Source organism: Aquila chrysaetos, chromosome 16 (assembly GCF_900496995.4).
Source record: "Aquila chrysaetos chrysaetos chromosome 16, bAquChr1.4, whole genome shotgun sequence".
Lineage (NCBI taxonomy): Eukaryota > Metazoa > Chordata > Aves > Accipitriformes > Accipitridae > Aquila > Aquila chrysaetos.
In genome coordinates, this window is record NC_044019.1 from 24,867,583 (window position 1) to 24,885,375 (window position 17,793).

General features: G+C 38.8%; 1 protein-coding gene across 9 annotated transcripts in view; it reads right to left on the reverse strand.

Moving 5' to 3' along the window:
- Nucleotides 1-1,329: 1,329 nt before the first annotated feature.
- Nucleotides 1,330-17,793, reverse strand: part of ANO5 (anoctamin 5) — a 61,345-nt gene continuing 44,881 nt past the window's right edge. For all 9 annotated transcript variants that reach the window (XM_041129022.1, XM_030039189.2, XM_041129021.1 and 6 more), the window contains 9 exons: nucleotides 15,581-15,655; nucleotides 14,652-14,874; nucleotides 11,983-12,152; nucleotides 10,772-10,869; nucleotides 10,375-10,505; nucleotides 8,457-8,662; nucleotides 7,194-7,375; nucleotides 5,974-6,079; nucleotides 1,330-5,104 (listed from right to left, as the gene is read on the reverse strand). In XM_041129022.1, coding sequence (XP_040984956.1) covers nucleotides 4,883-5,104; nucleotides 5,974-6,079; nucleotides 7,194-7,375; nucleotides 8,457-8,662; nucleotides 10,375-10,505; nucleotides 10,772-10,869; nucleotides 11,983-12,152; nucleotides 14,652-14,874; nucleotides 15,581-15,655 — 1,413 coding nt within the window. In that variant the 3' untranslated portion in view covers nucleotides 1,330-4,882. The remainder of the gene's footprint in view (nucleotides 5,105-5,973; nucleotides 6,080-7,193; nucleotides 7,376-8,456; nucleotides 8,663-10,374; nucleotides 10,506-10,771; nucleotides 10,870-11,982; nucleotides 12,153-14,651; nucleotides 14,875-15,580; nucleotides 15,656-17,793) is intronic.

Here is a 17,793-nt window from a genome sequence, read left to right on the forward strand (position 1 = left end):
ATTGTACCCCCAACTAAACTTGATTACCCATTTACCACAGGCCCCAACGGAGGCAAGGTTTAACCTCCAAAAGCAAAGCTTGAATGCACCTGAAAACTTTTTAACACTTTCATAATACCTAAATATCCCCTATATCCTGCATAGCAACAGCACCTTTCTCTTTTCTTCCTCCTTTCTCACTTTCCTTTTGCTACCACTTTCTTCTCCATCTTTCTTAATGCTTTATTTTTCCTTTTGATACCTAATTAAGTAACCTGTTCCACCTCAGTAATCAGCACAGCGGTAGTAGCATAATACAGAATTACACCTGGTTTTGCTCTTTTCTTTTTTTTAATATAGATAAGATTTGTTTTATTCATCTCACACATTTCTTACATTTGATTATTGCTATTGCATCTCTCTTAATTTATCATTTCAAAGTTACAAAGGAAATAACCTACCAAGTCTGGCAGGTGACCCAGTTCCCAGAGAAGTTCTGCTAACATGGTATAACAGGAGTGAGAATATGCCAATGCCATCTACTGAGAGCAAGTCCTAAACTTGAATCCAGATTCTCTGTGATTTAATCCAAAGCCCTACAATGGTGCCAGAAGTGAGTTTTAAGAAAGAGTAAAAGATGTAGAGGTATCTATGAACAGTAAGACTGTACCAGTCCCTTGGAAAAGCTTTAGCTCTGCCACATTTCCCAGTATATGTGCTCAAAGCTATTTAAGTGCATGTATGTGAACCACTCGCGTTGCGTGTGAAAACCGCGTGTGTGACTGACTGAGAACTTGAGAAGTCACCTCGGGTCCTGGCATCGCAAGAATAAAAACCGTAGCTAGAGAATCCAGGGAGAAGCAGCCTGGCTGAAAATGAATGCGTGTTAACATACCGTTTGTACCATACCTAAAGGAAGATGAAAGTGCTGAGCCTTTTTCACTGAACTGTGGTCTCCTAATGCAGGGACTGTGCAAAACTGTTCCCTCATGGGCTATCACACACTCATGCCATCTCAGTCCACGTGCATTGCTTACAATATATGCAGAACTCAGTACAGGTTTTCCTTGGTAACTCCTTCTAAAGAAAATGTATGAAGACAGAAAAGACAGTTACCCAATGTGATTATCAAGTGGAAGATGGCAGTCAGGGGCTTTCTTCAATAATCTCAGTTAGAAACTTGCGAAGTTACAATTGCAGGAAATCTATATACAGCATCCAAATATCCTGCAATGAGCTGCAGAAATCTGTATGAATACTTTTCTCCATGAGGCTCTCCGGGCATTTAATTTTTAATACTTCAGCTCCTCTCTGAGTTCTCGGAATTTTCAAAAACAAGTTGACAGCACATTAAAAATAAACACTGCTTTATTTGCCAGATCTAGATCTTATTAAATGTACATATATAAGTTAGCTGAATGCAATGTTTAAAAAAATTATTCCAACGCTAGTGTATCATGTAAATCAGCAACATACTTAGCAGACAAAAATGCCACTCAGATTACATAACAGTACAAGTCAAAACAAGCAGTACACATAGAACAGTAGGAAAGTCCATCTATTTTCACTCCATTCTGTTGTTCTCAAACTGATAGTATTACATAAAAAAGTAAAAGCATAATAACAAAATCTTCTAGAAAAAACAGTATAGTGTCTTATAGTGGCACTCTCATCTTGCAGTCATTTGCTTAGAACATACCACGCTAAATCTTTCCAAGGTAAAAATACTAAGTTTTAAATTGAGGGAAAAAAAAAATTTAAAAATCCCTGATTGTATTACACTTGAAAGGCCAATTTTCTTTTTCTAACTAATTCTAATGAAGCAATCTACTGTTGCTTAAAGTAGAGTAGTTCCAACACAGAACTATCTTCACTTTGGTTGAAGGACACTTTTAGATACTTATATTAAACACATCAAAACCAAATATTCCAACAGTAAGAATAAGCACATCCCCAAACCGACCAGTTCATTTGTCTTATTTTTGTCACTTTCCAAGAACACTTCAGGAAATGTATATGTATGTGAACCATTATAATCCTAATCATACTAATAATCTTTTGTCAAAATACTGCTTAATGACAAGTAAAGGCAAACTCTTATGTAAAGAGGTGTTAGACTTATTTTGTTATGTGACGTTAGCTCTTAATATGACAACACATTCTTTTTTCAACAGTTTCTATATATGAAGAAGTAATGCTATGAAGTGTAACGATATATTTTAAAGATACATATATTTATTTTTAAATAAGCTGATCCCAGATTTTTTCCACTTTCTACTGTATGATACAATATATGCAAACCATCTGTTTGCATAGCATTAAATAGGAAGTGACCTCAAAAAATAAGTTGGAAAGAAGCAAGATGTAGGGATCAATTCAAATTCAGGGTCTGCCTGCGGAGCTTCTGCATATCAACATTGTATCTGAAACTAAGGTATCTCCTTGTTTTCCTCCATCTTGCTTTTAAATAGCATTAGTCATTCACAATACATCTATTTTGGCGACATCTTTTCAAGTGTAGTATATTAGGACACTTTATTACAGGACCTGAAGAAACTCACGTTTTGTAAGCAGGAATAGTGCATCTAATGCTGAATTTTCAAATCTGTTTTCAGCTTCAATCAGATTGTACATTTTGCATAGAAATATCATTTTGCATCTCATCACCTTACTGTTTGAAGCAATTGTTTGCATTGCTAACAGTAAAAAAACCTGTGAAATCTAAGTTAAGCAGTTTAGTTAACAGTATACGTGTGAGAAGCAGCGGAGTGCTTGCGTTGTGTAAATTCTGGTGTCGCATATATAATTATGGTGACTGATACTCTTCTTTGGCTTATACATTAAGCAGCAGAGCTAATTTATTTATACATGCATTCCTCCAATAAATCCATTGCTTCAAATGTATCTGAATATTCAAGAACATGGTCAGTTCATCATGAACATGAATTGCCAACTTGCCTGATTTATCAAGCAAACTTACAGAAGGAAGCTGAATAACTTACAGTAATGAGAAATGTACATCTGCTTCAACTCCTTGACTGACAGCCAAACCACGTGATGCTTGTTCGAGGTAGGCACTTCAATGTGAAAACCTTTGCTAATAATGACAGTTCCACTCAAGACATTGATTTAAAACTCTGCTACAACATTAAGGTTACTAGCCAAGTATTCCAAGACGTAGGCTAGGTCTGCTAAAACAAAATACGGAAACCTTAAGTTGTGGATCTAGTAAACAGTACCTCACTTGGCTGATATGGAATACAAATCTGTATTTTTGTGTGTATACTTGCAAGGAAGTATAACTTTCAAAGTGCAAATATAGTAAAATTTCTAATCTCTCTAGCTAGTGTAGTTCAGCATGAGAGAACTCAACAGTCTGGTGCTACTTTATCTAAGCAGTCTCGGTATGAACTGCTCCCCGTGAACAGTTCACATAGTACTAAAACAGAAGTGTGCCAAGGCAGGCATGGTTTGGCTAACACTGTACAGCTATGTGTGCAGGTTCACAGTATCACGATGCCTGCAAGCACACTTTGGAAATACTGATTTCCACATAGTGATCATCTTCACATCTTTTGCCAAATGCAAATAAACAAGGCACTAAGCATGGAAGTGTTGATATGTTTTAAATATACAGCAAAATCATAAAAATGCCTAACTGCTTCAAATTATAAAATGAGGGCACATTCATAAACAGCTGGTAGCTACTTTGCACAAGTAGTTATTATATATTTATAAACTTGATAACGGTAGAAAAGCCCCATGACAAAACAGAAAAAAAATTCCTTCTTAAAGATTAAAAAGAAAAAAAACCAAAACAAAAACCCCAGGCTCCTATGTATAAGGACAGTAACAATGTAAACAGAGATTATTTGGCATGCTTAAAACCTTCTGACTACAAATCCACGTACAAACCATCTGGCTAGATCAATTAGTATGGCAGTGCAGCTCCCAATCCACTGCACTGTGCAGTCATACTCCATAGTGTGCATCAAGTACAGACACACAGCTTTAGCCCTTTGTTGGCATTCACAGAGAATCCAAACAAAGAATCCAAATGAAGAAGGAGCTTTGGCCAAAACTAACATCACGTATGATCTTCCAGTGGCAGTTTTTGAGATTGAGAAATAAATTAGCTGTACTTCTCCAAATTGTATACACCTTTTCAAAAAACACTAATTAGATGATTCCACAATATTTGCATTTAAAGAGCAAACTCTTTGGCAGATCATATCTTTATGAAAATAAATTACAGGTTCTTTTTTCCTTCATTAGTATGTATTAACTGAAGACTGTGCCTATAAATAATTCCAACTGGAATTAAGCCAATATATCTTTAAAAATCAATTCCTTCTAAAAAGTGTATAGAAGTTCAAAGCTGCAAACAAATGTTTCATAAGAACTAATGGATATAAAAAAAAGCCCCAAACCCTAACTGCTGTATCAGGAGTGTTCTCCTGTTTAAATGATCATGTCATAACAATAATAACTCTCAGCATTTTCCACAGCAGGAGTCCTCTATGATATCCTTTTCATTCAGCTGGGATACAGCCTGGAACTTTGCATTTAGCAACAGAGGGAGGGCTTGGTGTTAATGACCTTATCATATCCTGCGAGCCCTTTGAGGGTAACATTCCCTATACTGGGAATCCGAACTCTAGGATTACAAGATTACACTTATTATTCAAAGTGATGGGTAAATAGAAAACAGTGCTGAAGTCATACAGTTAAGTAGATTTACTAAACCTAGAATGCTCAGTAAGACTTTTTTTAAAGTCTAAAATCTTTGGACTGAAAGCAAAGGGTTGAAACTGTCCTATAGTTTTCAAGATGATGCGTACTGAGCAAATCACAGATAAAAAAAGCTAAAATGAGCTAAATCCCAAACAGTTGTTTTTTCCAACTACATTGCTCTGGATAACTCCATCCTCCCTTCTGTGGCGATGAACTCCTTTTCTGTGGCTCGTTTATCACCTTGACACAGTCTCTCCTTCAGTTTTTCAAGTTCATACTCATGGAGGATTTTCTGTGTTAAATATTTTTCACGTTTTATTTTGGCTTTCACATCTGCAGGGACGTCAGGAATCATCCATGCTACAAAGAATTTGACGATGAATACAACATGCTAAAAATAAAAAAAAAAAATAAAAAAAAAAAAAAGGAGAAGTGTTACAACTCATTACCAAATGAAACACCTATTGTTTTATCCAACCCCAAACAGATCACTTTTTTTTCCACAAACAGAATACGTTTCATTTGGCTGTCCTGGAACAATACATAACAAACTAATGTGTATCTGAGATGTGCACAAAGATTAAAAGACTTCCTTTTATGCAGAAACTTTAATTCCAAACCACTTATGAATTAACAAACCCAAGAGGAACGTGTCAGGTTCTGAAGCCCTAGCATCACTTTCTAATACCATCATGTCGTTTCTTAGAAAATTCATATGGCCGTGCTGAAAACACTATTGAGAACTGATAAGATAGAGTAGGAAAAGTGGTAAAAGCAGCACTTTAACAACTCCCTTTTCCCTTCAGAACTTGCAAGACAGTGGCTTAATACTGAGGTGCCAGTTATCCAAATTATTGATTTAGCTATTTTGAGCCAATATACATCACTGCAAAATGCTTTCTGGATTTTGAATACAGTCATCTCGCATACAGCTCTTGAATGAAACCAGCAGGAGTGAAAGTGCTAGTCCTGGTGGTTCATTTCTCTTCCATCTGCATAAAGACCTTTTTTATTCTACTGTTTTATTTGGATCAAATTTAGCAGCTTCCTCAGCTGTTTTCACTGTTCTTACTTGGAGGTTAACTCCCTGAAGTTAAAAGACTTAGTTATAGTAATCACTTAGGACATGAGTGTTTGGTATTACTTAGGGAAGGCACTATTTTATACTCTCTGCAGAGTATATTCTATTTTCTGCAACAGTAACCGCCTAGAGAATCGATAAGGCACCAATTTCGCAAGGAAATTTTGTAGGGAACATACCTCCATAATAATTATAAAGGCCAGTTTTGCAGCAAGAATGTGCCAGAACTGCATAGTGTGTAAATATTTCCTCTCATGATCCGGAGGATATCGATAGTCTCTGTACCTGTTGGACAGAAAGACATGCAAAGGTGAAATGTCATATTCAGTCTGAGACAGACTACAAGCTCAGTGACACTTACAGGCAAATACAGCTGTCACTTAAGGAACCTTTTCATCTTGTTTTAAATGGTCTGTTTCCTTTTGCAGAAAAAGGTTGCCTCTCAATTTGTTTCTGTCTTACGTTTGCTTAAACACCCTCACATTCACAGCAACAGAGCAGAGATGAGGATGTGTGAGAAGTGAAATTTTGTACATAGGTTACTTTTTTTTCAGGCAATGATCAAATAATACAGGACAGAGTGATGGAACGTATCACACAGTAATGGACAACTATTGAATAAATGTGACAGATTATGGACTGGACAGATGCAGGGTTTAATGGAAGGACAGTCTTGAGTATGTGTTTTACACTCACATGTAGAAGTAGGATAAGACTCCTGGGCCTTTAAAACTAAAACATCATACAAATGTAGCTGCTTCTTGAAGTGTTGGGGGTTTTTTGTTTGGTTCATTTGTTTGGGGATATTTTTTTCATAAAATCAATACTTTTCTTTGACCGTGGTCTTCTCCAAAGTTGTTTCTCAATTATTCTAGAACCTCCAATGCTGCTACTAGCAAGAAAGGACTATTTTTTTTTAACGAAAGCAGGATGGCCCAGATCCTTGGTGGTATCTAGCACAATAACAATTGACTTTAAATACCATATCTCATTTTCAGCTTTGGAATCTAAACATCCCCTTAATGATATTTCCTTGTCCACTTAGGCATTGCAGCCGAAAACCCTTTGAAAATATAGGCTGAAGTTTGCAACCCTAGGGATGTAAATCTCCTCCGTTGCTCAAAAATCAATAGTTTAAGTAAAAAAAACCAAAACCAAACAAAAAAACATTAGCAATGAGGCTTTCTTAAACAAGAAAAAGGTGATTTTTGTCACTACTGGCATGATCTCTTACCATCTCAAGCACTGCCTTGCTAACAGCCTAAATATTACCTCTCGCACTTTAGAACGATGAGAATGACATCATTTAATTTCTAGTGGACTACTTGGATCTGCATCGACTTTTTATGCTGTATTCTAAGGAAAGCGAGAAAATATTTATTATTACACCAACACCAACCTGCATATGACAAAGTTTTCCGGATTCAGTTTAGGCTTGTTTCTGTCAGGAAAATCTGAGATTTGAAACACTGACAAACTATTGTTTATGTACCCAGACATAGGCGAGTCTTCATTTTCAGAATAAGCATAGTAGTAAACTAAACGAGGAATCATATCTGATGTGAACGCAACAATAAAAGCCTGAAAAAGAAATTGGAAAAAGAAATTAAGGAAGCGGCACACAATATTTGTAAGCAGATTCATAAAAGGGTTTCGGTACTGTGACTCTGTGGCATAACCCAGGATCTTTTAAGCAAGGATGAGCAGCATGATTAGGGCACTTCACCTTGGAAAAGATGCTGACTGCAGCCTCTGCTGCAAGGACCAGCACTCTGAACAAAAATATGTGAATAGTCCTTACAAGAGGCACCAAATCCCAAACATTCCCTCAGACCACACTGTCTTCTATCTTTGATAACAGCACTCCGTAGTGAAAGAGGAGATGTGGTTTTGAATTCTTGTGAGAAAGGATGAACTCGAACCCAGTGTGTGATCACTTCGTGAAAGAAGGGGAGCCATTTTCTCCAGCTGTATTTAAAAAGGAAACAATGGCTACTAGCACATTTTGCCTGGAAATTTGAGATACTTAAGATGCCCTGGTACCTTGCTAATTAGGCAATACCTGCAAGTGGGTTTGTTGCCTAAGACGCTTGCAGATCTGATACTGTTTAGTACTCTACATCAAAAAGAGGCAACTCTTTTGCTCAGCAGTCTGCTTTACATTATATTTAAGGTGAAATACTAGCATAGCATTTAGTTTCCAGATCATAAAAGGTACTCTGAGCCACCGCCCCCATAGGGGCATCCAGAAGCAGTTGAACGAGCAGAATTCCCACAGAATAGGCCTCAGAGTGACACGACAAGAAACGTCATCTGGCTGACAGAATTAATCCGCCTCTCCTGTCCCCTCCGGTCCCCTCTGAGCAATCAGTGTGCTTCATCAGACTAAGCTTCAGGCTGGCTTATGCCATTCCAAACCACTGGAAAACACAGACAAGTGAATGAACAATTATGGTCCGGTGAAATGTGCATTTGGAGCTGCATGTTGTCAACATACGGACAAGCCGAACCACCCAAATGGCTCGACCACATCGCTGTAGGGTAGCATGTGATACAGTGAATACTACTGATGAAGGAGAAAAAGCATCAGCTGATTTTTAAATCTGCAGATTCTGGGTACACGGAAGAATCAAAGTTGATATAGCACAGTTAACGTACTTACATTAGTGACAACAGACAAGATGGCCATTCCATTCAGGATTTCTTGCCAAACTCCTATGCTATGTGCTTTCGCAGCCACAGGTCTCCTGTACTGAGTGGTTAACTTCCAGGAGTCTACTCGAATCTCCAGGATATTATTCATCAGAGCAAGAAGGGGAGCCAGGGGAAAGGACGCCACAAAGAGAGTAATGAATCCAAACTGAATGACTGCAAGGGAGAAAAGAAAAGTGCCAAAAGCTGCCCCAAGGAAAGTACCCTCAGGGTGACAACGAAACACACAGGTTGCTACTCGCAAACAAACGGCAAACTTTTGCCAGGCTGCACAAGTCACCTCCAGCCCTGCCCTGAGCTAAGCGACAACCTGCCCCAGCCCTAAGACTTCTCCAGTCTCTTGGGGCTGCCATTCAGCAGCACTCAAGGGAACGGGGCATTCGGGTCCCGTCAAATGATGCTGCCAGCTGTGCCAGATACTAATTCTTTCACGGTGTTGCAGTTCTCCTCTCACGAATGGAACGTAACTGTAGGGGAATGGGAATGTACTCATACATCATATTTCTGAATTACCAGAGAGAAACAAAACCAGGCTAGTTATCCTCTCCTGCAGTTTGTACGGAGCAAGCCCGTTCTCCTTTTACTTATCGGCTACACTCCTAAATGAAAAAGAGAAAATACTTTCACTTTTATCACAAGCTTACCTCCACCTATTGTTATTGGTTTAGTCAAAATATTAATAGCGATTCTGTATGTAATAGTTCCACTGGGGAGCCTTAAAATTACTTTAAGAATTGCAAATAAAATACACAAACGATCCCTTTAGTTATTACCAAAATGAAATGTCTCTTGGTACAGAATGTGACAGTCCTCAGTGCAGAGCCAATACTGCCACTGTATTTTAAAGATAGGAAATAGAACATCTTGTCTGGTTTAGGCAGTGGATAAAAATAAATTCCTATACACCAGTCACCAGCTCTTCCATGATTTCAGTGACGAGTTCTTCATCTTAGACAAGCAACAGAATTCTTACTAGCTTAGCAGCCCCAGGACAATGCTGGAGCGTACTGGTTCAGTTCTGATTCAGGAAGAGCAAGGACATCTATTAACGGGCATGGCTGACAACACTGATGGTTCTTAGCATACGAATTTCACAAGATCACAGCCTTGTATGAAATATCATGAAGTGTATTAAGTGACAATAATACAGTTGCAAAGCTCTCGGCAATAATTATTTCTGTACAGATAAAACAATACAAGGGACCACTTTTCAACAAATTTTGTCCTTCTAATAGACAAATACTGCTTTTTTTTTTTTTTAGTGTCTTTTAGTTTTAGTTTGGCTTCAATTTCTAGTTTTAGTTTCTCAGGTTTCTTAAAGTGATTTCATGTGCTGACCTGTTCACGGTTACTTTTGAAAAATCCTATTCTGTTACTCATGCTCCCTCTGCTGGTCTACTAGACTGTATCGAAGCACTAATCGGGGCAAAGCTAAAACTAAACTGATTCTCTCTGATCCAGTTCGTAGATCTCATATCTGCAGTACCCATCCTCTCAGGATATTTGGCACTCATCCCATACTTACAACTTCCACTGACATCAGCTGAGAACATGCTTGGGAACAAGAACAGAACAGACACTGAGACAGCTGGCTGCACCAAGAATAATGTTCCCCATTCAAATGAGGGAAACAGTCTTTGCAGCGTTTCTGTGAAACTCCCCGCAGTCTAAGATGCAAAGGCAGCTTTTTTTTTTTTTTTTTTTTTAATTGGGCTGACCTATTTAATGATTTCCAGCAGTTAACTGTCTACTGTTTACCAGATGAAAGTGGTGGCATCAACCCGTAACAATTAATTGAAGCTATTTTTTTATAAGTGTCAGTACAAGGTGTCTTGTCCTCAATTCCAAATGTGTATTTTTAAACTTACCCATTTCTAGATACTCATAGAATAGGCCTAAGGCTCCAAATATCTGCAGATCATGGTCTTGCTCCCAGCGACTGTATAAATTTTCTGGATTATTTCTGGCTTTCCGGCGTCCCCACCAGTTACAAATCCAGCTGTATATGCAGAAGAAAGTTAACAATGAGAGAAGCAGATCACGTACCCCTTTCTCTAAGCAAGCTCCTTGTTGCAACGTGCTTTTACAAGCATGGCTTTCACAAAAAGAGGCCAAAAGCCTCTATAAAATGAGTCGATTTGTCAGAATTTGTGCTTAATTTACAGAATATTGCTTAGCTTCTTCATAAGGCAATACTTGTTATCACTCTTTCCAAGAACTTCCTCTGTCTATAACACGGACATCTCAGTGTAAGAGGTAACTTACGGTACAATGGCCTCTTGGATATTTCCCCAGATCTGTTTGCCAGCCATGACTATGGTGAGCTGTGTCGTCAATTCTATCAAACAGCCCGCAGGATCACACTGGCAGAGACAAACTGGGGGTTAATGGACATGAATAATGGACATTACCCAGATAAACTATATTCTATGACTGTATAAACAAAAGAAAGAAGAGGACTTCTTAAAACTTGTACTTCATTTTCACCTGGACTGCGAGCTAAGATAGTCTCTCAGGAAAGCTGTTACAGAAGGGCTTTCAGTGCTCAACGGGCTTGATGAAACACACACCAAAACATAACGACCATTTGACGGCAGAGTAATTCAGAGATGCTTCAGGCTGACCACTGTGTAGATGCACAAAGACGGGGCAGCAGGATCTGCGTGCAGCAGCCCCCCCACAGCCCAGCAAGGTGAATCTATAGCGCTCAGTCAGCCCTCAGCACCAGACCAACCCTGACCTACCAAGCACACGCATTTTCTATTCATATCCCTACACCAGAGGTATTTAAATACCTGCCAGTATCTAGCCTTTGCTGTTTGCTGAGAACACTAGTTTTAAAGTTTCAACTCTTTATTGAGGCCTTCTTAAGACTTTAGCAGCCAGACCAGTATTAGGGGATACTCCAACCAGTAAGTGCACTGCATTACTTGATGGTGTTCTGCATGAAGTTTTTCCTCCACTATTGACTCCCAGGCAACGCTTCACATTAAATATTGCATTTCATCTCTGTACAAACAGCATAATTAGCAATGATATGAGGAAAAAAGCAAAAGCTTACAGAGGTACCTTTTACCAAATGGTTTCTCTGAAAACGTAGTGCCTCAAAAAGCTAAGGAGACACCCAAAGGCCAGACACCATTTCCATTTATACGAGCTTTCTTCAACCCAGAGAATCACTTTTAAGACCTATGGCGACATCCGCTGGTATTTCAGGACGACTGGGGCCAAGAAAAGCTTTTCGATTTTTCACCCTTGTGACTGACAGCCACAGATTTTCACTGCTGGTGTTTCCCTGACCAGCACCAGCAGGAAGAATCCTTGGAAGCCCCTCCATCAGCCTTGGGATGGCCAGCTGAGGTCTGGCTCATTCCAGACCAAGCCTGCAGCTGGCAATTTATGAGTGCGCAGGTTGGAGGGAATGGAGTTTAACTAGTTTGTTATTATTCAATCCACCTTAATGAAGAAAGTCCTACCTCTTCATTTCGCCAACGATTAAACATGTATGTATAGGCACCTGGGTAACCAACAAACTTCCCTTTGAAGAAGGCCACATAGAAGCAGGATGAATAGTAGTTGACAAACTGGAACAAAAACATTTTCATAGTGAGCCTGTTCTCATACTCCATATGCGTTCTGGGAATCTCTGTGAAACCAGAAAACAGAAATTTTATTTTCCTTTATTCCCTTTAAAAGGATACAGATTCATAAATACTCATTATGCACAGTGCCCTTACACCCCAAAGGAAAGAAAAAAGAAAAAGACCTACAAACATTTCAGTAGATGGAGCTCCTGCTCTCAGACACCCTACCTTTAATTTACAATGCAATATTCTGAGTAGGCAGGCAAGTGAAATTCATTCTTGAAACTCTTATAAACTTCAATTTCCCCTTCTTTATACTGTCCATTAGCACTTGCCCATCCCCAAAGCCTACACTATTTTAGGAGATCCGAGGCGAATCTCAAACAGTAACTAGCAGGGTCTCCTAGAGTACGAAAATTTCACTGTTGGCAATGCACATGATAAAGAATTTTTTTTTTTTCTTTGTGGTAGAGAAGTATGTTACGCTATTGTTTTTTTCAATATGCTGTATGTGTGCAATATATTGAAGTCAGCAGAAACTGGATGGGCCCTGTGCCTCTGAAAGATGAGACTCATAATGGGGAGAAGAATAGGGAAGGATGCAGGCATGTCGGTGGTACTGAACATCACCAAGCCTTTGCTTGAGATTTTGCTGCCTTCATAATCACATTCTCCATCATGTTTACATTTTTAAAGGTAGCAGGAGGCCCTAAGCGCATTATTGGTAAAACATCCTGTTAAACGGTAACAAATAACTAATTCAAGCTGGGAAAAAGGGGAAGAAAGTATACCACAAGCATTCAAGTCCCTCTGAACTGGTCAGGACCTGGCAGACGTGTTGAACTCACCTGCCCTATGTTAAAGTTATTTTATATATCCGACTAAACTAACATTTGCAAGCTTGGCATAAGTTTGCATGACAGAAGAACATAGGGTATTTATTGGGAACCTGCCATCAGAGCGTACTATAGAGAAGGCAGTACTCGGGTGATGTAGTCTGCCTAGGTCGCAGCTCATCAAAATGTTTTTATTGTCATTGTTCAAATGTTTATGTCAGACACGCAACGTTCAGAGCACCAGAAGCAGGTTATTCCTGCACGGTGGAAAGCAAAATCTAGCCTAACCTTTTTAAGGAATTCAAGAGTGAAGAGAGTTTGAAGAGACACTCCTGACAGCCGCAGCCAACATTTCACAGCCTGGACCCAGCCGTGTCTCTAAGCCTGGGATAAGCGCAGCTGCCGCGGCCGCCAGAGGAGGGCGGCAGTCCCACAAAAGTAAATAGTGATTTTCCTTCTGTAATTGATAACCATAGGTAGGGCTGACACTTAAGAAATTAATCCTCCACACTTGCAAGCAGCAAAATAACATTGCTGAGCCTTCATGCTTGTAATTCATGCCCTTCAAAAAAAGAAAGACTGAAAAAAAAAAAAGAAAAAGACTATTTTCTGTTTGGTTTTGGTTTTGCTAGGGGCAATTTTACTTACTACTCGTTCTGTCTTTCTTTGGTCTAATTTGGCCGCGTGAGATAAGCAGTTCTCCGAGACAAGAGATGGCCCACGATAACTCAAAATAAACCCAACGCAACATCCCATTAAGCTTCTGCAAGAAACACCTTTCAATTCTTGATTCCGCTCATAAGACCTCATTAAAAAAAGACCACCCAGCTGTTTTTGACAGCTATACAAACTACAAATACCTAATACTTTCAGCTCTCCCCCCCAGCTGAATATTCTGCAATTATTTCTTTCTATAAAGCACCTGCAGGGACTTGTACATCTAAATCATTAAGGGCAAAGAAAAATACATAAGAAGGGCTCTAGGGAAGGATATTTCCAGCAAGCAAGCAACAGTCAAACATAAAAATCTGCTACAAAAGTAATAGATCTTTCTGGGCCTGCTTGCTAGCTCCTCCAGCTCTGGAGTCAGCCTACCGCAAGTAATGCTACCAATGGCTACAGCCACAACGACACATCCTGGGCCCAACTTCTCAACTTGCTCAATCTCTACCTTCAATCTGTATTAACTCCAAATCTGTAAATCCAGAGCTAAGGGAAATAGTGCCAAGAGAAAACCCTGGAAAATATACTGTCCTATCCCGTGCCCCAGCCTCCTACCTTTTCCCCCAAAGTAAGAGACATGATTATTTAGTCCTTTTTCTTGTAAAGATGGCTGTGAAAGCTGTGATCTCTTTTTAAAAATGTATCTTCAGGATTTCTAATTGAAATACTGCTAAATCAAGACAGTTTGGTCCTGTTCTGGTGAGTCTACTATAACACACGATAATTTTTAATCATGTTCAGAACTATGGTTGTCTCTGTAGACTAGTTTTAATATAAGCAAACATTATACTAAGAGAAACCAGCTTATGATAACTATTCAAATGCAGGGAAAATGTTCAGTATGGTCATGGATACAACTGAGTCATTCATTGCTGCAAGCTACAGACTAACACCCTAGTGCTCCCACTGTGCCTGAGTTGAGAACAACTACATAGAGCACCTCCAGCTGGGTTCTACCTTTAGCGATTCCTTCAAAGTTTTGTCTTCGAGTACACCGCTTACCCATATCAGTAATCCAGATGGCTATTTTCTCATATAAGAAATTCAGTATCATGATGATGACAAAATTCAGGCATGAGGCTGTGACTGAAGTTGCCAGCTGTGGGGTCAATAATCCGCTGATGGGCTGTAAAGTTTGAGTGTTCTCCATCAGGCTGGCAAAGGCAGCATACACCGCAAGACGATACACGATCACAGCTATCATGCTAGCTATAATCAGAGACACCTAAGGAAAGGACAGAGATTTGAAATACACTTACAGCTCAGTATAGCTATATGCATGCAACTTTTGAAATAAGATGTAGATCATCATGCTTTATAGTTTTAAAAATTTTATTCTTTATGGGTATGAGTTCAGCAGCACTGAAATGCAAAATACACAGGCAAAATAATTTGTTACATTACATACATTAAACCCAAGAAAATTATTCTGTTAACGCACACAAAAAAGCAGACAATCTAATACCAGTACTAAAAAAAAAAAAAAAAAAAAAAAAAGTAGCGCAGAAGAATACAGACTTATAGAAATGGAGATGGAAGGGTCAAGTTAGATTATATTGTCCACTCTGAAATTCAATCTGCAGATATTTCTAAAGAGGAATAAGTAGATATTTCATTGTAGTGAATAACAGTTTTGGGTTTCTTTTTTTTTTGCCTTTACTACAAGTTTTCTCAGTATGCTGTGTTAACAGCACATAAGCCAGAGAAAAAGTTATCCCTATGCTAAAATGTCCAATCAAATTAATAATTAATGATGGCTTTTCCAAGGGTTTGTTGTTTGTTTTTTTTTTTTTTAAATCTGAATTGAATTGCATTTTGCATGACAGCAGAAAAATCTGCAGGACAACAGTAAAAGCATGTGTTAATGTCATGATTAGGGATGATCAGCAACTCCGATATACGTTAAAATGATGATTCAAAAAGATGCTCACCCAGAACAACACTGTAGTTCCCGAGATGCAGAACCGCACAGCCTGGCTAGTTACAGGCAAATAAGGCTCCATCTCCTGAAACAGTCAAGCAAGCACAGCACAGTTCACAGATCCATAATCCTATTGTAACATCAAGCAGCACACAGAGCTCTCATCAGCTGTGTGAAAGTGCCCACATCCGAGGAAAACCTTTAGAACTCCCCTCTCTACAAGGGCCGATAGGACTTGGATTTTGAATGTGCTGGGGGGCAAAAAGATCAGCACAGAAGTGGCCATAACAATGCTGTAAAGTAAAGACAGTACTTGGAAAGAATGGTTAAACCTTTGCAAAAATCAGTCAGTAGCCGAAGGAAAAAGACCACCTCCTTCATTAGAGGAACAGGACAACTATTACTCTAATGCTAGGTCAGCTGTCATACAGCTCTGAGTCCAAAACTGGACTGAATTTCAAGAAATTCTTCACGTTGAGGTTTCTTAAAATGGTCATTTATTTGGATGTACCACGTTTTTCCACACAGCCAGAGAGAGTTTTCCTCCACTCCTTCAATTTATTTTTTTTAATTGAAGAAATGGCTACATTCATTAGTTGCCAATCTCTGCTGCAGCATCAGGCAGCTAGGTCTTACCCAAGTGAGTATCCCCATATAGCACATGAACAATTTTCCATGTTCGTGTAAAGTTCTCTTTTTTGCAACCAATTCTAATTCCTAAAATACCAGATTACATGTGTTAAGAAAGGATCATTAAGAACTAATGGCAGTGGAAGACTACTTAGTAAAAAATAATCTGAATTTGATAAATCTTTGGGATAAGGCATTGTAGTATGCTTATGCTCCTCTTGGACAAAGGGGCACCGATTACATGTGAGTGCAATATTAAGTATATCATCAATAAGCATATTGAACCAGGAAATGCTTGTTTTGACAACAGAAGGTATTGAACCTGTAAAATATTGTTGAAGGGAGTTTATTTTCTGTTGCACAAAAGCCCAGAACGTGCCGAACGCGCTGGCATAACGTGGCGTAATTATGCTGAATACAACGGCCACAACTGAGCTGCGCATTTCTCCCTGACACAGCCAAGCAGCAGCAGTTGTTTTACAAGCATTGCTTCCTGATGGTGATATTCTTCAATCAGCATGCTCATACGCATGTGATTTTGTTTGAAGCGTAATGTGCTGTTCTCTCAGGAGAGATATACTGCCTGTATCTGCCTAAGTATACTTACTAAACGCAATTATCAATACTGTAGTCTTAAGTCACAGTAAGTTTTTTGATGGCAGTAACAGTTAAAGGCTCTATTAACAGAACTATAGAAAACAGCTGAAGATAAGAGCATAGATACCAGGTGACTTTACATAGGCTCATAACATTTTATACTTATTTTGTATTAATAAATAATACATATATTCTATACTAAGAATAAATGTTTCACATATTCTAGGCTATTCAACAAGTCTTCTACTTTAGAACAAAATGTAGGCAATAATATGCAATGACAGAGCCTAAGCTTGAATTGAATGCTTCATTATTTATGTAAATTAAGATTCTACTGTAATCAGCAAAACCAGATTTTAGCTATGATCTAGCTAGATGGCTGAGCATCACGAGCAAATGAGGTGTTAATTAAAGCCTCAAGATGGGCAATTTCTGTTTCAGTGCACCTAGAACTTTGAATCATGGCCAGGAATAATGAGGAAATAATTTTCTGAGCAAAGCAAAGCCAGCCTCGGGATGCAAAAAACTCGGTGACCTGTATCCATATTATCTTATCAGTCTGCGGAACTAACTTATTTGAAAGCACTGTCCTTTCACATGTTCAGTACTGCACGTTATCTAATGAAAGGAAATTACACTACAGCGTGGCTAACCTGTACGGTTTGCTATAACTGGGTATTGATAAGGATCACTGCTAAACCCTGCTGCACAAAAGCTTCTGAAAATCCACCAAGGTAATGAATTGATGTGTTATAAAATAAAGGATTGTACAGTCATTCAATTTTTACAGTAATTGTTAATGCATACTTAGAAAGCACAGACCAGTGCAGTACCTCACTCTGAGATAAGAAAAATATATTACTGTCCAATTTCTATTTCCTAAAGAAAGTCCAAATACACCACCCTACCCAAGAGATCTGCCTGAATTTAGAGAAAGAACAATCTTCTCCCTCAGGACAGTTATACAAATGCACCTCACCCATGCCACCTTTGGCT